General features: G+C 37.2%; 1 protein-coding gene across 3 annotated transcripts in view; it reads right to left on the reverse strand.

The window, feature by feature from the left end:
- LOC120538020 (aryl hydrocarbon receptor nuclear translocator-like) overlaps positions 1-26010 on the reverse strand; it is a 139201-nt gene that overhangs the window by 85421 nt on the left and 27770 nt on the right. For all 3 annotated transcript variants that reach the window (XM_039767402.1, XM_039767391.1, XM_039767382.1), the window contains exons 2-7: positions 25053-25164; positions 21425-21472; positions 21219-21266; positions 18562-18775; positions 18108-18321; positions 1028-1130 (exon numbers count right to left, since the gene is read on the reverse strand). In XM_039767402.1, the coding sequence (XP_039623336.1) occupies positions 1028-1130; positions 18108-18321; positions 18562-18775; positions 21219-21266; positions 21425-21472; positions 25053-25164 (739 nt within the window). The remainder of the gene's footprint in view (positions 1-1027; positions 1131-18107; positions 18322-18561; positions 18776-21218; positions 21267-21424; positions 21473-25052; positions 25165-26010) is intronic.

Raw genomic sequence — 26010 nt, forward strand, 5'->3', positions numbered from 1 at the left:
TTTTCCAGGGAGCATACACTCTGCGGGTTGATGAGAAATATGCAAACAGACTGATGAATAAGCTGATGGGAAGGCCCACCTGCATTAAAGCATATAGGCAAAAGTGCAACTGTAGGATACATGACTAATCAAACCTATTTTGGTAGTACGATTGGTGCTTAAAACGTAGTGCACCAAGTTAGAGCTAGCAAGATTATGAATACAAGTATGAGCCCAGTGCATCATCTGGAGAAATGAGTAATGGTTAAAATAAAGAACAAATAAAGATTACGGAGCATTTGGACTGTCCTATAAGTTACTGAACATCTGATCACAGCCAAACATCAAACCAATGTCAATATTCAATAAGAAATTTATCTTGCACTAATATTGTTACCCTCTCTCTCAAGGGTGTAACTCTGTATTTCAGATTTTATTAATTTTCTCACTATCTTCCACAACTGTGCATTTTACTATGGTCTGTTTTTTGCTATGACAAAATTGTGTTTCCTTTATTATTTCATTTATCTGGAGTTGGAATAATTTTTAAAATAACTTCTGTACAGTGTTATTTGTTGAGTGTTATCTCTGATTATATTCATACTTAGTTAGGGTTTGAAAATGAATACATTCTACTAAACCAGAACCGAAGCAGTAAAGATAAAAAAAAAATACTCTACATCTAGATAACTGGACATGTTAGTAAGTAAATTTTTTCTTCCTTTAATAGTTTTTGTTTTATATATTTTCCTAGTATTAAAAAAAGGTTCAACTGTTCAAATTTTCTATGCCTTCTTTATGAGTTTTAGTAAATGCATATGGTGTACTGTATGCTTAATGAGTCACAGGGAAGTTCCTATAAATGTTATTAATCTGCCTTTGGGGTTTATAACAGTAAATACAGAAAGGTCTCTATTATAAGCACTTGAAATACTTGAAATATCCAAGTATTAATAACAGGTTCACTGGACAATCTTGAAATGCAGCACTAGAAATGTTATAAGATACATACACAAGATGTACAGTCTGAATAGGAAAATAAAAATACCTCATACGACAAATGAAAGATCTTCTAGATCCCATGCACATCCTCATTGATGACTGCTGACCCTCTTTCTTCACAGTGCCAGTTTTAAGATCCAGGATCCTCCCTACATGCCAAAAATTGAAAATTAATATTTATGATGGTTTACCTTTTTAAATTATTAATCCCTAATACAATTAAGGGTAATTCAGAAAAGACTACAGAAATGATTAATAATGGAATAGTTTTTCACCTTTATTAATCTGCTCTTCTAGTCAAGTACATGCAGATTATAATTAATCGTTTACTGATAGGATGAGAAAACGTGAATTCTTATGTCTGTAGCTCTCTTATTAATTTCTTTATTTTAGAAGCAATACAACCTGACAATAATCTGCTTTTGGTCTTAGGGCGAGACTTTCTGTGTGACCCTAGTTAATTATACAATGTTCATTAAATTCTCTCTGGACATTTTCATGAAGATGACAGTGATAAATGCCATAAACTGCTTCCCACCGACTGTTCTGGAAGAGCAACAATATACAAGTTCTGCTGTCTAAAGTCTCATTTAATCTTCTTCTGCAGAGACCTGTTTAGGATTATTTTTTCTAAATATGAAGATGTTAATGTACAAGACAGTAGACTTACCCACAAAGCATCATTGCATTTTCATTTTTTAAGATTTTTTTATTCTAAGCGAAAAATCTAAGTATTTACCACGCCAAGCATGGAATTCTGTTCTTTTCAATTAAAATCCAAAATACCAACTTATTTAACCTCTCTTCCATACTCTAAGGAATCCAGAAGCACTACTTAAACTATGAAGAAAAGGTCCTTGGCTGTGAAAGGCATATCTTTTGCCTAGAATCCTATCTATATTTTCAACAGAAATAATCTTAAATGTCTATTCAAGTGCTGAGCAGGCACGGTTCCTATTTTATTAGAGGCTAAATGTAGCCATTATGTACTAAAATATGTAAATTATAAGTTTCCTTTATGTGGAGTTTATAGCATTGGTTTCTTATTTCTGAAGTAGGTCCATAAAGATACCAAAAAACAAAAATTATCATCATCACTGAACTGGCAAAACTAGAGAACAATATAGGCAGTCAACATGTACCAAGATTACTTCCCTAAATATGCCCCAATTATGAAAGGTGCTGAGACTTCCGTCATTAGAGGATGGGGATACAAGTTTGATAAAGATAATACAACATATGGGTTGAGAGAAGAAAATGCTGCCAATTTTGATTCTCATATAATATTCATTACAAAGAGTGATGGTGTGTAAGATAAAAAACATTACATGTATTACATATGGGTTAACGGATTACATTCTTCATGACCAAATACATATGAGCAAGGTGCAAGCATGTCACGTATCCAGAGTGTTGATTCTTGAAACATCACTCCATTCAATGTTTCAAGAAGTTAAATAATGCAAACTGGGAGAAATGTAAGATGCACTTCATAACTGGTGTGGAAACTTAATATAATCCAGAGTCCAAAAAACAAATATAAGAAAAGCATGAAGACTCTGCAACACCAAAGAAATTCAAGTTCCAAGACAGAACCAGTCAGATGATATGCACAATTTATTTTTTTATTAAGTCATTAAGTCCAATATACCTGGTTAATATTAGAGTATTTAGTAATTTGATGTCTCTTTTGTACCAGTTAAGGAAATGTGGCTTCACTAGCAGGCCCCCACTAACATGGCAAGGCCTGCAAAGGCTGCTCTTAGAAACTGTGCATATGATTTGTGTGGTTACTACTATGGCAGAATAATAGGAAGTGGCCATAATAACCAAAGGGTTTTGTTTTCTGTAGGTAATAAACTACTCGAACCTGCATCTGACCCAACTACCTCTTCTACTGAAGTCTGTGAGGATTTCCTCCACTTTTTCCGTAACAAAATTAAATATCTAAATAATTCAACTAACATAAATACATCATCTGTTTATATCTTTCCCTGCGTTCCCACCAAGGTTATTATAGTTTTGCCTTTTTATGTTAGTTTTTATTTCTATATTTTTTCTGACCTTACTTGGAAATTCAGTTTAGTTTTAGTTTTCCTTCATCATGTATTTTTAGTTTTAGTTTAGTTTTTATTTCACAAAGACATTTCTATTTTATTTTTATATATATTAGTTTCAGTTTTAGTTTTAGTAATTATGGCATGGAGCCTACGGAGTTAGATTTGTGTCACAATCAGACAAAACTGTACACTTAACAGATTTGGATATGAGTTTAATGTTAGTGGAAGCTTACTATACTGCCTGGTTTATTATCTGGTTTTATTTTTGTCTGATAAAAACAAGCATAATCAAAACTAGACACTGAATATGAACAATTTTAGACAGTTTTATAATTTTTAAAATATTTTCTCATGAAAATCACATGGGCTTAGGAAGAACAGGGCTCTTAGACTTGAATCAGTGTGCAGACCCCACCTAGCTATATTGAGGGAAACAAAGAACAATAATCATGTAGTTTCAAGGTTAAGTGTGGTGAGTCTTGAATAGCCCACCATAAGAACAGTAAACCCATAATGAGCAGGGCAAGAGCAGGTAATAAGAGTACGGACAGGCACAAAACAACAGAGACAGCATCTGAGATTAGGAACAATATATACATTATCTAAACCTGTTTATCCAGAGGGATTTCAGAAAACCTGGAGCCTACGCTGCAGGTTTGGATGCAAGGCAGGAAAAATCCCTGGTATGCAATATATATGATAAGGCTGATGTTAAAAACAAAAAGAATATGATATTTCAACTATCTATTTTGGGAGAGAGAGAAAAACATTGAAAAAGGGAGACAAATATTTTAAAATATTCTGGTAATGGATTACTTTCACAATATTAGGGATTTTGAGTTGTGAATATGAACTAAAAAAGATAAATTAATAAATATGGAATAAATACAAAAACCCACTAGTAGTTTTTCATTACTTGTCAGACTCTCTACCTTTGTTTGTATCGCTTCGTTGTTAAACAATGTTTTTAAAGCAAAAGTGATTGGTCAGTAACAATATGCTGATCTTGTATGAAGACCTAGTCAGTCTCTCGATCGGCCGCTTTTATTTTTAAAATCCGGAGTGGTCTCCCTCATTTTCTTGTATACTCAGATATGGGGATGGATATTTGAGGAGTAAACTGCAAGACAATGATTATATTTTAATATTATGTACATTACCATCAACAACAAATCAAATTAATAATATATTATACAATTATTAAAAAAGTAAAGTTGAATAAATCGGACTCTGCAGCTGTATAAATAAAAAAAATTGAGTATGTGTTCAGATAAAGTACCACTTCTGGGTGATGGATTTGGCCCAAAAGTTAATACAGATCTACAATTGTGGTGTAACAACCACATGCCGAATTTCATCCTTTTTTGAAGAACATATAATAAGTGTATTAATTATTAACAGTAATACATTTCCATAAGAGAATTTGAATGATATATAAGAAGTGTATAAATTATTAAACAGTAAAACATTAACATTTAAGAAGTAAAGATACATTGAGTACTACATTGAGTACACGTTTTTGAGATAACGTGTTTACACACGCACAGAGACGTGCACACACGCAATTCCAAAAAACAGTATTGTTGGACACTTGTTAGTCTATAACGTCAAGATTCATCAAAATATCAAGGTCGAATTTTTTCATGATTACTATACTTTCTGTATACTTCGTATATGAGAAAGTAAAAATGATTTCTCCTGTGCTAAGTGGCAGGTAAATTGCTGTCAACAAATAGCAGACACCTGAGAAATAAACTGAAACGTTACTCACTTGTGATTTTTCTATGGTAAACGTTTTATTGACCAGCACATTCTGATTTCAGCCATTTGAATTACATCTTGATACACAAAAAGCACAAAGAAAGGCTGCACGCAAATCGCTTTCTATTTCACATGCTTTATGCACCAAGCACTCAGCTTGCTCTGTCACCGCAAATGCTGTGTGAACTGTCGCCTCCTTCACCAGCTGCCGTTCACTGGATGAATATATGCGGGCGGCTCGTGGTGGATGACTTTCTGTTTTAGAGTTTAAACTTACAAGGGTTAAAGACTAACGGCAAGAATATTCATTCAAAAACGAAAACTACAAATATTTTAGTAAATTATTATTTTATTTCAGTTAGTTTTTCCAGCTACTTTAATAGTTTCGTTTAGTTTTAGTTTTTCATTTCGGTTTTGTTAATTATTTTATTTCAGTTTACGAAAATGTTTTTTTAATAATAGTTTCAGTTTTGATTTTAGTTTTCGTTAACTATAATAACCTTGGTTCCCACTCCATCCAGCTCCTTCTCTAAGTTCTCACCAGTCACATCTGCTTTTGTTAATGACCTGCTTTGTAAGATGAGACCGACTACTTGTGTACTGGACCCCATCCCCAGCACACTACTTAAATCCTGCCTTCATGCCATAATCACGACTGCTACAACAATAATAAACTCATCCCTTGACACCGACTCTGTGCCGCTCACTTTTAAAATCGCTTCTGTAACCCCAATGTTAAAGTCTGGTCTTGATGCTGACAATCTTAACAATTTCCGGCCTATTTCCCACTTACCTTTCCGGTCAAAAGCTCTTGAGCGTATTGTAGCCTCCCAGCTCACCAATTACTTAACCACTAATAACTTGATGGAACCCTTTCAGTCTTGTTTCAGGGTGCAGCACAGCTGTGAAACTGCTCTGCTACGGGTAACCAACAATCTGCTTATGGCAGCAGACTCTGGACAAACCAGCATATTAATTCTATTAGACCTCAGTGCAGCATTTGACAGAATGGAGAACATGCTGGGTATCTCTGGCATTGCCCTCCAGTGGTTCAAGTCCTATCTGACTGATAGGCAAGAGTTTGTTAGTTTTGGCAACAGCATATCCAGCTTAGCGCCAGTCACACAAGGAGTTCCTCAGGGCTCTGTCCTCGACCCTCTTCTCTTCTGTATTTATATGCTTCCCCTTGGCCATATTATTCGTAGCTATGGACTGGGCTATCATTTTTATGCAGATGATACTCAACTCTACTTCAATGTTAAAAGTGGAACTTCATTAGAGCTTTCTCAGCTCACAACCTTAGTTTAATTAAAACCTGGATGGAGCAGAACTCTTTAAAATTAAACTGCAACAAAACTGAACTCCTTAAAATTGGAACTAAAATGCAACTTAATAAAATGAGCTCCTTCTCAGTCAATCTTGGTGGTGATCTAATCAGACCTGCCTCTACTGCAAAGAATCTTGGTGTCATTTTTGATTCCTTCCTTTCTTATTCCGCCCACATAAATCACATTAAGAAATTTTGTTACTTTCACCACCGTAACATATCTTGTGTTTGCTCCTTCCTCTCCTTTTCTAACGCTGAGAAACTTGTCCATGCTTTTATCACATCCCGCATCGATTATTGTAACTCGCTGCTGGCAGGTACCCCTTCAAATCTTGTATCACAGCTCCAGCTTATTCAAAACTCGGCTGCAAGTGTCCTTACTCGAACCAGCAGCAGCGAGCACATCACACCCATCCTGCTCCATCTTCACTGGCTCCCTGTGTCTTACAGAATCGAATATAAAATCCTACAAATAACCTACAAAGCCTTAAATAACCTCGTGCCAAACTACATCAGTGACCTTCTCCATCACTTTGTGCCTGCCCACCCACTAAGGTCCTCCAATTCTGGTAATCTTGTTGTGCCCCACACTAATCTACACTCCATGGGTGACAGGGCCTTCAGCTGTATAGCGCCCAGACTCTGGAATGACCTACCGAAATTAATCAGGTCAGCGGACTCCATGAATTATTTTATTCTTTTAAAAAACAACTCAAAACTTATCTGTTCAAGAAGGCTTTTAGCTGTACTTGACTTCATTCCCCTTCTCTCAGTTTACCTCTATGTCGAGATGCTCATGTAACCTGTATATGTGTGTGTGTGTGTGTGCTAGACCAGCAATTCTGTTGCCGGTTAGGCTCTCTCTGAATTTACTGTCTTAATCTTCTTTATTTATTTATTTATTTTGTACAATGCTATACGCTGTATACCCTGCCGTCCTTTCTTAAATTCTCTAAGTGCCTAGAGCATGGGAAAGGCGCTATATCAATAAAATGTATTATTAATCTGCATGGAAAACTCAGTGGGATACACTGTGCCAGTAAAGAATGCTTGCACAAGCATTGTGAAACTTTTTTTGTTCACTGTACCAAAATTTAGTGAATCTTAAAAACAAAATATCATTTTACACAGGGATCATGTTAAAAATATGTTCATTTATGCATATTTACATAGATGCAGAGGAGTGGCAGGGAAAGGGGATGTGGGGAGATTTATGGCAGTCCTGGTGAAATGCTAGAGAAACAGTCGAAGATGAAAACTGAGCGTTTTTTTATTTAATGTTTCTGTAAGAAGACTGAATCAGCATCACACTAAATACAAAATATGTTATCTTTAAGAGGCAATAAAACCAAAATGTATTTAACTTGCCAGTTTGTCATGTAGGTTACAGTGCTGACTGCAATAACATAAATGACAAAATTCTACAAAAATAGAAGTATCCCCATTAATTATATCAGTTTGCAGCATCTTCACTAATTTATGTAAAAAAACGCAACATAACCACCCAAGTAATGCAGCATCAGTTTTTAGGCAGAATAGCTGGTACGGAGCACATTTTGCATGCCAGAAGCAAAGGTGTATAGCTTTCCACTCTTTTTTCTGTGGCGGCACACGTTTTTTAAGCCAAAAAAATCCCAAGGCACATCATGATTCTACCAACTACAAAAACATTAAAATGTCATACAAGTGCTAAACTGTATGAAGGGTTTTGATTACTGGAAACACCGTCAAAAATGTTATTTTATTTTTTTATTAATTTTATTGCAATCCATACAAATCAAAGATTGATCAAAAATCTAAGTTTTTACAAAAATAAAAATTGAGTTAAGGACAAATCGATCCCCACCCCTGAGAGAGACAGCAAGCCAAACAGCGTGAAATTTAAGGCTTGTAAACATAACTAAATACATACATTCTCTGTGCTTTATGAGCTTATTTTAAAATATTACTGATTACATCCTGCCATGTTTTGAAAAAGTCTGTACAGATCCTCTAACTGAGTATTTGATTTTTTCCAATTTCAAATAGTATAACACATCAGTTTCCCACTGACTTAAGAGGAGAGTTTGGGTTCTTCCAATTTATCAGAATAAGTCTGCGTGCCAAAAGTGTAGTGAATGCAATCACAATTTGTTTGTCTTTCTCCACTTTAAGCCCTCTGGAAGAACCCCAAACACAGCTGTTAATGGGTTAGGAGGGATTGTGAGTCCAAGGCTGTCTGAAGGTAATTAAAAATTTTCGTCAAGAATAAAGTTAATTTGGTGCAGGCCAGGAACATGTGACCCAGTGAGGCTGGGACTAGGTTGCAGAGTTCGCAGATTGGATCATGCCCTGGATGATGTGCTCGATATATAATTTTCAGTTGTATAATTGTATGCTTTGCGCATATGGAGCTCGAGTGAATTCTCTGCATTGCTACTTTCCACTCCTTTTCTAATATATTAATTGAGAAATCTTTTTCCCAGTGTCCTCTTGGATCTTTGAAAGGGAGGGATTGTAAAATGATTTTATATATTGTAGAGATGGAGTCTAAGTCCTTGAGATTGAGCAATATTTTTCCAGCATGGATGAGGGTGCAAGATGAGGAAAATCTGGAAGGTTCTGTTTAACAAAGTTCCTGATTTGAAGATAGTGAAAGAAATGTGTAGCTGGAATGTTAAATTTGGAATGTAATTGTTCATAGGATGCAAAGACGTTGTCTATACAGTATAAAGATCTCTAAGCAAGTTAATTCCAAATTTTTCCAGATATTAAAACTGCATATGTTTGTGAAGGTTGAAAGAGGTGGTTCTTTGCAGAGGTGCCACAGATAGAAGCTTCTCCGTCTTAAAATGCTTTCTACATTGGTTCCAGATTCTAAGTGAGTGGAGCACAATTGGGTTATTAGTGTATTGCCGATAACGTGTGTTTATTGGAGCACAGAGCAAGGAATACAAAGAAGTACTGCAGGATTTTACTTCTATTGCGGTCCATGCCTGTGTATGTTCTTCTATTTGTATCCAGGTTCTTATCACCTGTATATTTGCTGCCCAGTAATAAAACTGGAAGTTAGGTAGAGCCATGCCGCCTTCTGCCTTTGTAGGGTCGCTCTTTGGATGTTTTGAATTCCAAATAAATGAGGTTATTGTTGAATCCAATTGCCTAAAGAATGATTTATTAATATATATTGGATGTTTTGAAATAAAAAGGAGCTTAGGAAGAATATTCATCTTAACAGTGTTAATTCTTCCAGCTAGTGTGAGATGAAGGGTTGACCATCTATGCAAGTCTTGTTTAATTTTTTCCATGCAGACGCAAATTTTGTTGATAAAGAGCTTTATGTTTACTTGTGATGTTTACCCTAGGTATTTAAACTGTTCTGCAATGATAAAAGGTAGGGTCTAATCTAATATTATATGCTTGAGAATTCACTGGAAAGAGTACACTTTTATTCAGATTAATTCTGAGACCAGAGATCTTTTGAAATTCTGTGAGTGCTGCTAAGACTGCAGGCACAGAATTTTCTGGGTCCGATATATACAGTACCATGTCATCTGCATATAATGAGATTTTCTGTTCCAGTCCTTCTCTGCTAATCCCCTTTATCTGATCAGTATTTCGACAATGTATTGCCAGTGGTTCAATGGCAATTGCAAACAGCAGCGGTGACAAGGGCATCCTTGTCTAGTGCCACGCTCTAGTTTAAAGTAGTCTGAGCAAATGTTATTGATGCAAACTGAAGCTTCTGGGTTAGTATACAGTAATTTAATCCATGCACAAATGTTGGGCCAAACCCAAACTTCTCCAATGTAGTAAAAGGTATTTCCATTCAATCATGTCGAATGCTTTTTCTGCATCCAATGATAATAATATTTCTGGGGTGTTTGATTTAGTTGGTGAGTATATTACATTAAACAGGCTCGAAGATTTGAAGATAAGTGTCGGCCCCTAATAAATCCAGTTTGGTCTTGTGATATTACGAGGGAGCACTTTCTCCATCCTTCTAGCTATGATTTTAGAGAGTATTTTAACGTCGTTATTCAGAAGTGAAATTGGTCTGTATGATGCACATTGTAATAAGTCCTTATTTTGTTTTGGAAAGACAGTGATTAGTGCTTGGCGAAAGGTTTGTGGAAGAGATTGGTTATCTCTGGCTTCTGTAAATGTTGCTAATAGGAGGGAGCTAGCTGAGGAGAATTTCTTGTAAAACTCTGCAGGGTAGCCATCAGGGCCTGCTGCTTTCCACCTTGGAGTGACTTTATAGCATCTAGTAATTCTGATAATGCCAGAGGTTTATCAAGTTCCTCCACACTAAAAGCGTCTATTTGTGGTATCTGTAATGTATCCAGAAATGCATTAGATTGTGTATTGTCTTCTTTAAACTCAGTAGTATATAGGGATTTATAGTAGTCTCTGAAAGTGTGCATTATATTTTTGTGTTCGATGATTTTATCTCCGCTCGTTAGTGATTACGAGATTGCGTTGCACTTCTTGCTTGTGAATTTGTTGAGCTAAAAGCTTATTAGCTTTCTCCATGTTCATATAATGATGTCTGGATTTGTAAATTAGTTGTTCAGTTTCTTTAGTTGTCAAGAGGTTTAATTCTGAATGTAGAGCCTGCCTCCTATGTAGAGTCTCGCTTGGTAGTCTGGCATGTTCTTCATCTATTTTAGTAATTTCGCTTTTTATCTCTGCTACTTTCTTGGCTTCGATTTATTTCTGTGGGAAAGATATGAGATAATCTGTCCTCTTAAGAAGGCCTTAAGAGTTTCCCAGAGTATTCCTGCAGAGATCTCAGGGGATGTATTTGTCTCTAGAAAGAATTTGATTTGTTTGGATATAAATTCAGTACAATTCTCGCCAGCTAATAGAAGCGGGTTGAGCCCATCTGCGGGTGAGTGTATGGGGCTTAGTAATTTTAGCTCCAAGATCATATGCATGGTCAGAAATAACAATAGCATCGTATTTACAAGATTTAATCTTAGGCAAGAAGTTATTGTCTATAAAGAAGTAATCAATCCTTGAGTAGCAATGATGTACTGGTGAGTAGAAAGAATATGTTCTTGAATTTGGGTTTAAAAACCTCCAGGGATCTGATAAGTTGTGATCAGTTATAAACTTTGTAATTATCTTTGCGGTGTTAGATGCGTTCCCCTGTGGAGGAAGTCCTATCTAAAAGTGGATTTAGAACACAATTAAAGTCCCCAGCCATTATAACTTTATGAGTGTTCAGATTGGGAATGGATGCAAATAAATTTTGTATAAATTCCTTATCATCAACATTAGGTGCATAAACATTTATCAAAATCATTTTACAGTTAGATAAGTCTCCCATGACCATTACATATCTCCCTTCAGGATCCAATACTACATCTGATGCTACAAATGGTACTGTTCTATGTATGAGAATTCCCACACCTCTAGTTTTCTTCGTAAAACTAGAATGGAACATTTGGCCAGTCCAGTCTTTTTGCAGCCGGAACTGATCCTTGCTTAGTAAGTGGGTTTCCTGTAAAAATACTATTTTAGCATTTAGACCTGTTAGGTGAGAGTACTTTCTTTCTCTTTAATTCGTGATTCAGGCCTTTAACATTCCAGCTTACGAAGTTAACTGTCCCATCATGGAGACACTGATTCTGAGTTTTTGATGTCATTTTATAGTCTTAACTGGAAGTGAGACAGTTTAGGTCTTAATTTCCTATTTCCCCAGAGTTGTTGCCATGCAGCTTATTATTACATTGGTAGTTATAATTATAAAGATTAAGAGGATAGATTAGGTATAGATCAAGCCTGCTCTCTTTCTCTCCCCTTAACCCCCACCCTCCCTTTTTGCCTCCCCAAGTGAGGCTAGAATCCACTTAACACAGTCCCAGTCCTCTGACATACCCAGAGACAGAGCCCATCCAAAGCAATACAAGCCCCCACGCAGCAGAGTTTTAGGGTTAACACTGAATTACCAGAGCCTACGGAAAAACTCGTAATTCCGTCCCACCTTAAATCGCTTCTTAAATCCCTTCACACCTCTCCGCCAGCGCCTTTGTCTTCTAAATGTGCTGATAAAGAGAAGCTAGGAGCAGCCGGCTATTCCATCCCCCCCCCCAATTTAGAACGGCACACGAACTTCTCCCAGCTCATGCCTTGATTGAGTATCTGGGAGTGAAGTGGAGTTTTAGAGTGGAAATAGATCGTTATTTGGAACACACGCATTTCGTGTCTGTTCCGTTTCTACAGTAATCTGTGTCAACACATTGTTAAAACAGAAACATTTTTTATATTCTAGTAGTAGATGACAAAATGTAGGCATAAACTATATAATTTATGAAGCCTGAAGAAATAGCAAAGAAACATTTTCATAAAAGGTTCAAATATAACACAACAATTGCGCTTTTATTCAAAAATATAACTGCAGAAACAAAAAGCCGCTTTAACATGCGACATTGACAACAGTTTATTATAACTGCCTCCGTGGTGCAATGGAATCAGTTCTCGCCTTGGAATCAAAAGGTCGCGAGTTCGATCCTGCACCACTCAGTTTTGAGAAGTAAACTGCTCTTAGTCTTACTATTTTAGAATAAAAGTATACATTTGATTTCAGTCTGTAACAGCCGGTGCAATTTATGATCCTTATAAAGGTTAGCTTTTTTTTTTTTGTTTACAGTAATCCCTTGCTATATCGCGCTTCGACTTTCGGCTTCACTCTATCGCGGATTTTAAATGTAAGCACATCTAAATATATATCACGGATTTTTCGCTGGTTCGCCGCTTTCTGCGGACAATGTGTCTTTTAATTTATGCTACATGCTTCCTCAGTTTGTTAGCCCAGTTGATTTCATACAAGAGACGCTATTGGCGGATGGCTTAGAAGCTACCCAATCAGAGCATGTATTACATATTAACTAAAACTCCTCAATGCTAAAAGATATGCTTCCCGCGTGGCGCTTGTTTTGTTTGCTTCTCTCTATCTTTCTCACTCTCTCTGCCTGACGGAGGGGGTGTGAGCAGAGGGGGCTGTTTACACAGTAGCTGTTTGCCTAGAAGATAGGACGCTCCTCTACAAAATGCCGCTTTATCACGGTGCTTCTGTATACTTAAAAGTACGTATTGATTTTTTGATTGTGCTCCTTTAAAGATAAGATATGTTTGCATTCTTTTAATTGTGAGAAAGAACTGCCATCTCTGTCTTGTAATGAAGCACAGTTTAAACGTTTGACTCAAGGGTGTTATTTCATGTCTAGAGGGCTCTAATAATGTTAACAGTGTGGGAGAGTTTATAAGGGCTTCAAATATATAAAAATAACCATACAAACATATGGTTTCTACTTCGCGGAAATTCATTTATCGCGACAGAGTCTGGAACGGATTAACCGCGATAAACGAGGGTTGACTGTAATTCACTTTTCTTTCTCTCAGTTGTGTTCAGAATCAATCCATACAACCCCATCTGACATGGCTGTTTTCACTAAAGACGCGTTATAGTTCTGCAGTGTACCACGATGCATACTGACGCCAACGCACCAAAACCCCCAAACCAGGTTCTGACACACAAATGCTGGCGAAGCTGCCTTTTTCGTATCTCACTGTCACTTGCTTTTCTTTTTATTCAGTTTTATTGAGTGTTCCTGCCAGTCCCCGCATGTTGCTGTATGCTGTTTCTTTTGTACTCCAGGACATACAGAGGAAAGAATGGTAAAGAGCAGTAACTTCGGCGCTATATGCAATGATCAGACACTCCCCATCTGCCTGTGTCGTTCAAACAAAGGAACATATATTGGTGTAAAAGTATAACAAAATTGCACTTTTATTCAAGTGCACTTTTTCCATTGCCTTTTCCTGTGAGAAGCAATATACACACTTCTCTCTATGCTGTGGTTTCTATTACACACCAGAAAGAAAGAGACAATATATGTGAAAATATAATCGCACTAATGCAATATTATTTGAAAACGAACAGAGTCAGATCGGGTGTGAATTTATGCAGGAACTGGAAATTCTCTGATGCGGGACCTTCCCCCAGGGAAGAAAGTACAGTGTCAGGTGCTCATTCAGTGTAATAGGAACCATAGCACAGAGAGTTGTGTGCACTGCAACAAGTACACGTGTTGTAAATGTAGGAAGGACGGTCCTTGGGTGTGTGGGAACTGTTAATATTTGAATGTGATGATTTTATATGGCACGGAATGAAAATCAGCACTTCTTAGCATTGCATCATGCAAGCTGTCGTATCAATCGCCTACTGTAACTTGCTTTCTTTTTTCTTCAGTTATACAGGTAGTCTTGAATAAAAGTGCACTTGTTTTGTTTGTGAAATGAAGTGTCTGCGTGCATTTTTGGTGGCATTACACGTATATTTTTTGAGCATGCTCAAACACAGGAACATAAGTTGGTGTAAAAGTATAACAAAAACAACGGACAGATGGGGAGTGTCTGATGATTGCATATTGCGCAGAAGTTACTGCTCTTTCCATTCTCTCCTCTGCATGCCCTGGAGTACAAAAGAAACAGAATACAGCAACATGCGGGGACTGGCAGGAACACTCAATAAAACTGATTAAAAAGAAAAGCAAGTGACAGTGAGATACGAAGAAGGCAGCTTCGCCAGCGTTTGTTTGTCAGAACCCGGTTTTGGGGGGGGGTTTGGGGTGGCATTAGTATGCATCGTGGTACACTGCAGAGCTATAGCGTGTCTTTAGTGAAAACAGCCGTGTCAGATGGGGTTGTATGGATTGATTCTGAATGCAAGTGAGAGAATGAAAAGTGAATTAAAAGCTAACCTTTACAAGGATCATAAATTGCACCGGCTGTTACAGACTGAAATCAAATGTATGCTTTTATTCTAAAATAGTAAGACTAAGAGCAGTTTACTTCTCAAAACAGAGTGGTGCAGGATCGAACTCGTCACCTTTTGATTCCCAAGCGGGAACTGATTCTATTTAACCACGGAGGCAGTTACAATAAACGGCTGTCAATGTCGCATGTTAAGGCGGCTTTTTGTTTCTGCAGTTATATTTTTGAATAAAAGCGCAATTGTTGTGTTATTCTTGTGAAAATGTTTCTTTGATATTTGGACTTTAGGCTTCATACATTATATAGTTTATGCCTACATTTTGTCATCTACTACTAGAATATAAAAAACGTTTCTGTTTTAACAATGTGTTTACACAGATTACTGTAGAAACGGAACAGACATGAAATGCGTGTGTTCCAAATAACGATCTATTATTTCCACTCTAAAACTACACTTCACTCCCAGATACTCAATCAAGGCATGAGCTGAGAGAAGTTCGTGCACGTTCTAAATTGGTGGGGGGATGGAATAGCCAGCTGCTTCTAGTTTCTCTTTATCACAGCACATTTAGAAGACAAAGGACACTGGCGGAGAGGTGTGAAGGGATTTAAGGTGAAACGGAATTACGAGTTTTTTCGTAGGCTCTGGTAATTCTAGTGTTAAAAGATAGAGATATCTATTACCAATATAGTCTTAAAAAAAAAAAAAAAATTGTGCACTTAAAATATACATAGCCTTCAGCAATCTTAGTGCATTAAGATAATACACCCAAATAATAAACCCAGGGGATGGTGTTAGAAATTTGTTCAGAATTTGACGACCTTAACCCCTTGGAAAATCTATGGGTTATTGTGAAGAGGAAGATGCAATACGCCAGACCCAACAATTCAGAAGAGCTGAAGGCCACTATCAGAGCAACATGGACTCTCATAACACCTGAGCAGTGCCACAGACTAATCGACTCCATGCCATGCCGCATTGCTGCAGTAATCCAGGCCAAAGGAGCCTCAACTAAATATTGAGTGCTCTACATGCTCATACTTTTCATGTTCATACCTTTCAGCTGGCCAACATTTCTAAAAATCTTTTTTTTGCATTGGTCTTAACTGATATTATAATTTTCCGAGATACTGAATTTGGGACTTTCATTAGGTGTCAGTTATAATCATCAAAATTAAAAGAAATAAACATTTGAAATACATCAGTCTGTGTGTAATGAATGAATCTAATATACAAGTTTCACTTTTTGAATGGAATTACTGAAATCAAATTTGTCATGATATTCTAATTTTATGACCGGCACCTGTATATATGCTTACATATACTGTAGCAGTGCCCTCGGGTTCAATAAATACAGGATATCTCAGGATAATAAGCAAATAATATGAAAAATAACACAGTTGCTAGCGGAGCTCCACTTCAGACGTCCGTCTTTCACATCGGACGAGACCGTCAAAAAAATGAGTTTGGAGATTGGTGCTTGCAGACAAAGCACTTAGTGAGCACTTTTATGTCCACTGTCCCTTGGCTCTGCAAGAATCACTGGCAAACACGCACCCTGCTACAGCACACTCCAAGAGCTGTGTCTGCAAAAAAGTGACCAGGAAACTGTTTTTATGTCAGCCTCTGAAGGTAGTTCTGTCCTTAGTCAGGTCTCGAGTTTCTCTCAGATCAGCACCCGGAGCACATTAATTCAGGAGAGCAAAATTAAGAGTGAAAGAGAAGGGTTACTTCTAAACCAGAAAATTAGGGTTCATGTGAAGGGTTAATTCATTTACAGCAAAATTTGGGTGAAAGATAAGGGTTACTTCTGAACCAGAAAATTAGGGTTCATGTGAAGGGTTAATATTTCCACAGTGCACCAGTTGAAAAATACTTGTGTAGAGTAGAATTATCAAGTCGTTGAGGAAGTTGAACAATTGAGGATAGTATTTCAGCAGTTTTAACAGAATTTTAATGTAGGTAGATTTAGGAGATGCTTATACTTTCATTTAAATCTGTCTTTAGCAATGCATTCAAAATTTAGTAATTGCAATCGTTTACTTTTATTGTGACATGTTTGTGTTTTATATACTACTTGCCAACCCGCAGCGTAACATATGCCGTATTGTTATCAACGTCTCAAGTCTTTCTCTCTCTTGCACGCCTGGGTGTCACGTGTGTGTCTCTCTCGCGTGTGTGTGTGTCTCTCTCTCTTTCTTGTGTCTTGATTAATGAAAACATTCTTGGCAAATGCGTTCACTCTCGCTCAAAATTGTTGGTGGGCAGGGCTCTGTCGTGCGTATCTCATGTTCTGTCTTGCGTGCCAGGGTCGGCCGCTTAGTGAATTGTTGGTGGGTGGGGCTCTGTGAGTTGGCGGGCATGGCTCTGTCTTGCGTGCCATGTACTTAGTGAATTATATATATATGCTAATCTGAGATATAACACAAGATTTTTGTTTTTGATTATTATTTTTGTAAGTTTTTTATAATACGTAGTCTTCATTTTCTTGCTATTTTCAACTTCATTTTAGGAAGACATTCAAATTCAGGTTATACTTGCTCAAGTAGTATTTTGTTAAAACATTCAAGTTTAAGGTCTTAATGTTTTAAGTTTAAATTTTTTTTTTTATTACTTTGTGTTGATTCATTATTTTTAGAATTCGGTATGTATATACTTCATGATTTAAGTACTCATTTTAAGTGGAACCTCGGTTTGCGAGCATAATTCGTTCCAGAAACGTGTTCGCAATCCAAAGCACTCGTATATCAAAGCGAATTTCCCCATAAGAAATAATGGAAACTCAAGATCATTCGTTCCACAACCCAAAACTATTCATATAAAAATGATTAATACAAAATATAAAGTAAAATACATAATACAAATTAACCTGCACTTTACCTTTAAAAAGAATCATGGCTGGTGTGAGTTTCTAAACTCATGTGGGATTCCACCCAACGGGACGACACTCGTAAACCGAGGTTCCACTGTACATGTTTTAATGTTAGGTGTGATTAATCATTATTAATTACATACAATGATGCAATTAATTAGTTAATTTTTTTAAAATTGATTCTCAGCCCTAGTTAAAAATAAATCTTGTTTGGTTTAATGGTGCTTCACTTAAAAGTCAAGGAATATTATCAAATTTCTCAAAAGATTTTCATAAGCTGAACAGTAATACAGTACTCATTCATTTAAGTAATACAAATTTTTATAAGAAAAAACACACTACCGGAAATCTGGTTGTCTGTTGTGGACAGTTGCTCTCTTAGCTTTTCCACATCATCTTGGTGGACCAACTCATAAATGGACTTTCCAAACCAGTCAGATTGTAGTTGGTTAAGAACTGGTGTCACAGAGTCAGACACATAAACAACACGCCCAGTTTCACAGGACACAACAAATAAAAAGCCATCTGCAGCTTCCAGAATGAGGTGTTTTAATTCCTAAAAAAGGCAAATAGGGAAAAAAACATCAGTAATGAATGTTTTCATTCAAACTATAAAATTATCCCAAGTTCTGACATATCTGCAGAAAGTCTTTTTGGTCAAAATGCAAAAAACTAAGGGGAAAAAAATCATCCTCAAGGAAATTACATAGAGAGGAGTAAACTTTTCTAACAACCATATATTTCAAGTGGCAATGACAACATACTAAATGCTACAGTGGCAAAAGTGTTTTCTTACCTGGTCTGTAAGAAAAGAAGGTTTATAACTGCCATCAGTGGAAGTATTACCAGTGCCCCGAAGAGATTTCATGTGTGATACAGCCATGCGCAGTATAGTAAGTTTGTCAGGTTTGCGGGCAAGTGCACTACATGTAGGAACCATGTCAGAAAGCTCAGTAATATATGCAGTCATCTTGTTGCGCCGTCTCCTCTCAATCTCACTGTGGTTCTCCCTTTAGCAAAAATAAATAAATTCAATTTATGCTATTTTGCAAAAAATGCAAGTTCACAAAATACAATACAGAAATCCATCCATCCATCAATTATCCAACCCGCTATATCCTAACTACAGGGTCACGGGGGGTCTGCTGGAGCCAATCCCAGCCAACACAGGGCGCAAGGCAGGAAACAAACCCCAGGCAGGGCATCAGCCCAACGCAGCAATACAAAAATGTTTCTGCTAAAAATACAGTTCAGCTAAAAGTTATCAGAACTAAGAATATAATTTGTCTTCTATGCTTATTGACAAAATCTTATAGGATTACATAAAAATGTAAAGAACTCATTCTAATGACCTGTCTATGTTATTTGCACTGCAAGCTGTTTTTTCTAACTTGGAAGCAGCATGTTATTTGAATGAAGAAAAGAGAAAATTTGCAAATCCTCTGTATTATGGTAGATGATGCTCACTGTAGAAATCATTCTAGTTTAAGATTCCTGTAAATGTTGGTAGGAGGAAACTGGAACATGGAATGCTTACTTCACATAAGAGATATATATATATATATATATACACACATACATACATACACACACACACACACACACACACACACACACACACTTTAATAAAACCCCTGTGTGCGTCTTCTGGTGAAGTGCCACACAGCACGTGTTCAGTCTCTTCCTGTGCATTCCCTGTGTAGATAGAGACACACGCACACACAGGTGATTGCACGCGAGACAGACACACACACACACACACACAGGCGCACGCGAGACAGACAGACACACACACACACACACACAGGCGAACGTGAGAGAGACAGACACACACACACACAGGCGTGCGCGATACAGACACACACACAGGCGCGCGCGAGACAGACACACCCCCCCAGGCGCGCGTGAGACAGACAGACAGACACCCCCCCCCCCCCCCCACACACACACACACACACACACACACACAGGCGCGCGCGAGACAGACACACCCACACCGGCACGACAGAGAGAGAGAGACAGACAGACAGACACACACACACGCGTGCATTGTTGCAATGCTACTTTTCTTGGTTGATTTTTAAGTCGTAAGGCTATAGCGCAAACTCTTGCAGTGTTAGTTTTCTCTGTTGTTCAAGGTTTTCTTAGTGTTATTCAATGTTTTTACATTTAGTTTACTATTACGCTGTGCATTCAATGGCATAATTAACTATATTTGTGCTTAAAAACTTAAAAAATATATATTTACATACAGTTCATACGGTCTGGAACGGATTAATTGTATTTACATACAATCCTATGGGGGAAATTAGTTCGGTTCACGACCAAATCGGGTTACAACCAGAGTTTTGGAACGAATTATGTTCATGAACCAAGGTTCCACTGTATTACTGTCAGACAACATTAGAGGCATTTTTCGTAAGTACAAACCAGTATTACTGAGAAAGAAAATTAAAGGCACACAATACACTAACGCATATTACAGCCACATACAAGGTCCCTTGCCATTTAATATAGATTGTTCCTACTAATGTTTATGCACTACTGTTCTAGCGCCCGTTATTGTAACGGGGATGGATGGATGGATGGATAGATGGATAGATAGATAGAAGACTTTGTTTTTGGCTATCCACTTCTGGGGTAATCCGTCACATCATCTCGCCCATCTTTGAACCTCTTATGCCACTCAAACACACTTGACTTTTTTACAATATCTTTACCATATGCCACCTGCAACAGCTATAACGTTTCACTAGTGCATTTGACGATTTTCACACAAAATTGAATATTAATACACATATGTTGCTCTAAATTCACACATTTTTACGCCTAAGTGTACACGCGGATATCTATTACCTTCCCAATAGTAAACTAACAACTGGATCTATCAGCTTGCACGGATTAGTTCAAACACAAATATTTTTGTGATTTCAATACAATTACATTATGGGTGACACTAAGTAGTCATTCTGGTAATTAAATTGTCATACCTCGTATATATGCACACATACTGTTACTTATCTTTTTTGGAAATCAACTAGAACTAGTAAAATCAAGTAAGTCCTCGCAGTTATTTTCAGCAATTTTTAAAATTTTATTTCTGCAGGGCCTATTTCTAAACAAAGATTTCACTTAATTACAAATGCATCATGACGCATTCCTGAAAGAGAACCCAGGCACAGAAACTTCTATAAGCTTCAATGTTGCTCTATTAATGTGCAATTATATAATGTGAATGGGGGTGTTTGGAGGCTTCAAACTGAGAAAAGCAAGTTCAGCAGACAGATAAAAAAAAAAAAACACAAAGACATACAGCCACATGAAATACACTTCTTCAACACCAAACTACTGAACTTATGTACAGCTCTTTGTAAACAGATAATCGACAATAGTTTTTAGAGCAACTACAAGAAATTGGAGGCAGAGTGTAAAGAGTTAAACTTGCACTCTTACCTGGCGAACCGCTCTTTGTCATTAGAACCTGCCTGATCATCATCACATCTAAAAGGAACAACAAAAAAGTGTGTAAATAAAAAAAATCTTAAAAATTTAGCAAAGCTGCAAAGTCATTTCCTACAAACTATCATAAAAGATGCACTCAATACTAACAATGAGTTACTATTCGACATACATGGCCAGAGAACAAATCTGTTACATACCTGAAGAGTTTGTTAGGACTATCATCATCATCATCATCAAATTCCATCCTGAAAATATTCAAAATGTCAAAATTAATTAATGCATGCATATAAATACAGATATTCTCTGAGCACATCATCAGAAATTAAAGCGACATGAGCGAGAGTTGCAGTATTACCAAAAATCTGGGTGGTGCAGTTCAGGTATTGGTACATAACATCAACATTGTTGTTTACTAAATTCTCCATAGTGACAAACATGCCAATCAGAACAACTGGAATCCAATCACCAGGGGCCTCATGTATAACGCCGCGCATAGAATTCACACTATAACATGGCATACGGACAAAAGCGAAAATGTGCTTACGCACAAAAAAATCCAGATGCATAAATCTGTACATACGCCAACTTCCACGTTCTTTAGCTACATAAATACCGGTCAGCTTGAAAAGTAACACACATGCACGCGTCTGCTGTATCGCCCCAACTCCTCCCAGAATTGCACCTCTTTGAATATGCAAATCAATATAAATAGCCCTTAAGCTCAGCCTTCTGTGAAAAGGCAATGGCAAGAGGGAAAATAGAAGAATTTCAGCAAATACCAAGTGGAGGCAAAAAAAGTACTATTTGTTGGTTTAAACAGTGGTATAAACAACAAAAGGAAGTTAATCGAGTGACACAGCATGTCAGAGAAACTCAAAAGCTCACGTTCACAAAGTCGCACAGTCCCCGAAATAAAAAAGAAGTTGTCAGATATCAAAGTCGCCGTGCAAAGGCGAGTCGTAGCCCACCGTCTGAGTGTCATATGAAAACTTATTAGGGTTCAGAGGAAAAGAAAAAAAAAAAAACACAGTAGGGAAAAAAAAGCATGAAATGTCAACTTTAATCTCTAAATTTCCACTTTAATCACGTACTTTATTTTGTCATTAAAGTAGAACATCATAAACTTGATCTTAAAATCGTTTAATTTACTAGTTTCTCAATCCCATCGTAGCTAAAGTAGCACGTTAAATGCTTTGTTTTGTATTTGATCTTCTATGTGCTCTGTGTGTGTGAATCACTACGTGCTCCCGGGCTTTCTCTTCTTCCAAAAGGACACAGAATCCATCACATTTGTCATATTACACCTCTCTGAATAATTAAAACACTGAGATGTATGACAGGAGTTAAAGCATGTTATTAAACATTGGAACATGGTGGCACAGTGATTGTTCATGTCTCACACAAGATGCTTGCTGCGCCCTGTGCTACCTTCAATGATATACTTTATTGTAGCGGTACTGCCTCTTTCAAACGTACTAAACCCCAATTCCTGTCCTTACTTTTCTTTCTCCAAATACCCAATCGCCACACAATTGGCTCTGTAATGGACATAAAGCCATCTGTAAGCTTAGAACGGCGATTCTTCAAAACTTTTAAGGAACATCAAAATATCTTCGTAGTATGTGTTTAATTATTCTATTCATCTATCCTTCCAGTGTCGCGTCAGCACCAGCAAGAATACAGCACGAGGCAGGAACAATCCGTGAACGGTGCACCAGTGGCTCGCTAGCGCTGTGGCACCGTGTAGGTAAAGTTCAAGTTTTATCTGTATAATATAATAAACATACTTTGCTGCATTTCATCTTAAAAATGATATCGTCATCATATGTAAATACGAGCTTTATAAAGTGGCTCAGATTGCGCAATAATTTAACTGTACTGCAAGTTTACAGATGATGATGAAACTGTTTCTGAACTGCGAGGTCAGTACAGGAAAGGCTCTGAAGTGTTTGTCATATGAAAGGAGTTTAATAGACACCATGGCTGAGGCAGCGTGCACTTGATGCTGTATACCGATAAATTTTCTTTCCGATCAGTTGCTGTACAGCTGTGATTCACACTCATATACAGTGATGTAAATACTCCAAGTAGTGCAGTGAGTAATATGGAAAAAGATGATCCGATGTGGATTCCGAGGTGCAGTGAGAGTAACAATGCTAAAACAGCTATGGTATTTGGAATAGTTTGACCATTCTGTGGACCACTACATTGTTACAGGTTAATTACAACCAGATTCATTAAATTAATGAACAATATGCGGTTAATTTCAGTGTATTTATAAAGCCACTTCAGGGATGTGGATCTAAAAAAGAAAGGATAACAACACAGGAACAGTAGCACTGCTTTGACGCTGGGTGCCGCCAGTCTGCAAAACCGAGCAGAGAACTTGCCAACGACAGGGTATGAGCTACCGTGGAAATGCGCGTGGCTTTACACCAAGTATAGGTTTTATACATCGCGATTTGAATGTGGAAACATTTTAACGCAACATTTTTGTGTGTACGCACCATTTATACATAAGGCCCCAGCTCTTTGAAAGTCGATGTGAAAATGTGCAAGATGAAACGGAAAGAAATTCAAGAAAGATACATCCGTGCAAAGCGGAAAATGAGAAAAAACTAGTGGGGATTTGGTTGTTGCAAGATAATGCTGTGCGCATGCTTCGATGTTTGAATAGTTCAGTGAGGTGAAGCACATCATCAAACTAACATGCAGACCGACAAAAATATTTGTGGTGCTTTCCTTCATCCATTCCTCACATAGGCAATACAAGTGTCACATATTCCCCATCGTAATAACATGATACTGTACATTTAAAGGTTTCACATACAATCTTATGTATACCTGTTACCGTATCTTCCCACAACTTTCTTTGCTTTTACAGATTTGCAACTACATCAGAATGCAAAGAATTTTTATCTTCAACAGGTGTAACTCACAACAAAGTGAAACCGGAACGTTGTTTTCTCACTGTGATGATTTCTCCCACCTGGTGGAATCCTTCAGATTTACATAAAGTACTCGCCCAAGTATAGTCGGTACACTGTTTGTATAGCAGCAGCGTCCAAAAGCACATGCATCATATAACATCAAGTATATCCCTGCCCGAAGACTAAGCTGGCAAAAGGGAAAACAGTTATGTACTAATATTAACCACCTTGTCAGCAGGTCTTACCAAATCAGAACCATGGACAACATTATAGAATGAATGCAAACCTACAAATAAAATTACAAATTGGACCCATTACTAAAGAAGTGAATTTTAAAACATCATATCCTACATACCTGTCACAACTGTCCAGATTCTCGACTTAACTATAGCAAGGCAACTATCAATAGTTAGTGTCACAGACAATGATGTTTGATGCATGTAAAATGTAATATTGATTCATTCAAAATTTCCCTAATCCATATTGAAAAAATAAGGAATGACTGAAACATTTAACAGTTATTTACTCTATATACATGAAAAACAGAACTTTTTTGGTAAATGGACATTTCTCTTTTTCCACTTTGTTGTATCATGGAATGATTAATTCAAAACTACTTATAACTTGTTTTATATAATGCTGTAATCATACTGGTTTCAACACTTTGAATTTAGTATAATGTGCTACCACCACCACCACTTTAAGGGCTGATATTTAGCCATTTTTAAATCTATATTATTTATCACTTCTTTTAAACAATACACAGAATTTGTAGCAGTCAATCTTTTCCTCGTGAAATGTAAGAACAAGCTTTAAATAAAGAAATTAAACTTCAATAAATCTTTATATTTAAGGACCTAAATTAAAGTTGACACACTTTCACTGAAATACTTACACTGGCCTTTTCTTGACTCCTCTTTGAGGTACAGGGGGACAAGACTGTGTGCTGTTTGCTGGGATACCGGGGGTTGAAGCAACACCCAATGAAGGCATATCAGATGCCATGTCTAAATGAAAATAAATGCAATTAAAATCTCAAATTGCCAGGAAAATAGGAAAAAAAAGAAACCAACTAAAGAGGGCAGACAGAAAAGCATAATTATTGTACTACAATTTCAGCTTACATGATCATAACATGAATAATGACAATAAAAAAAACAAGAGCACTACTTTCAAAGAAATATAAGAAATCCCTCGCTATGTCGCGCTTTGACTTTCGCAGTTTCACTCTATCGCAGATTTTAAATGTAAGCACATTTAATATATATATCACAGACTTTTCGCTGGTTTGCGGATTTCTGCAGACAGTGGGTCTTTTAATTTATGCTACACGCTTCCTCAGTTTGTTTGCCCTGTTGATTTCATACAAGGGACGCTATTGGCGGAAGGCTTAGAAGCTACCCAATCAGAGCATGTATTACATATTAACTAAAACTCCTCAATGCTATAAGATATGCATCCTGCGCGGAGCTTGATTGTTTGCTTGTCTCTGCCTCTCTCACCCTCTCTGACATTCTCTGCGCCTGACGGAGGGGGTGTGAGCAGAGTGCTGTTTGCTTAAAAGATACTCTAAAAAATGCTCCTTTATTGCGGTGCTCGGCATATTTAAAAGCACACATATTGATTTTTTGATTGTTGCTTTAATCTCGCTCTCTCTCTCTGACGTTCTCTGCGCCTGAGGAGATGTGAGCAGAGGGGCTGTTTGCACAGAGGCTGTTTGCTTAGAAGATACTAACGCTCCTCTAAAAATGCAGCGGCAAACTTAAAACCACAAGTATTGATTTTTTGATTGTTTGCTTTTCTTTGCGAGCTCTCTCTCTCTCTCCCTCTGAAATTCTCTAATCCTGAAGAGA

The sequence above is a fragment of the Polypterus senegalus genome, chromosome 1 (assembly GCF_016835505.1).
Source record: "Polypterus senegalus isolate Bchr_013 chromosome 1, ASM1683550v1, whole genome shotgun sequence".
NCBI lineage: Eukaryota > Metazoa > Chordata > Cladistia > Polypteriformes > Polypteridae > Polypterus > Polypterus senegalus.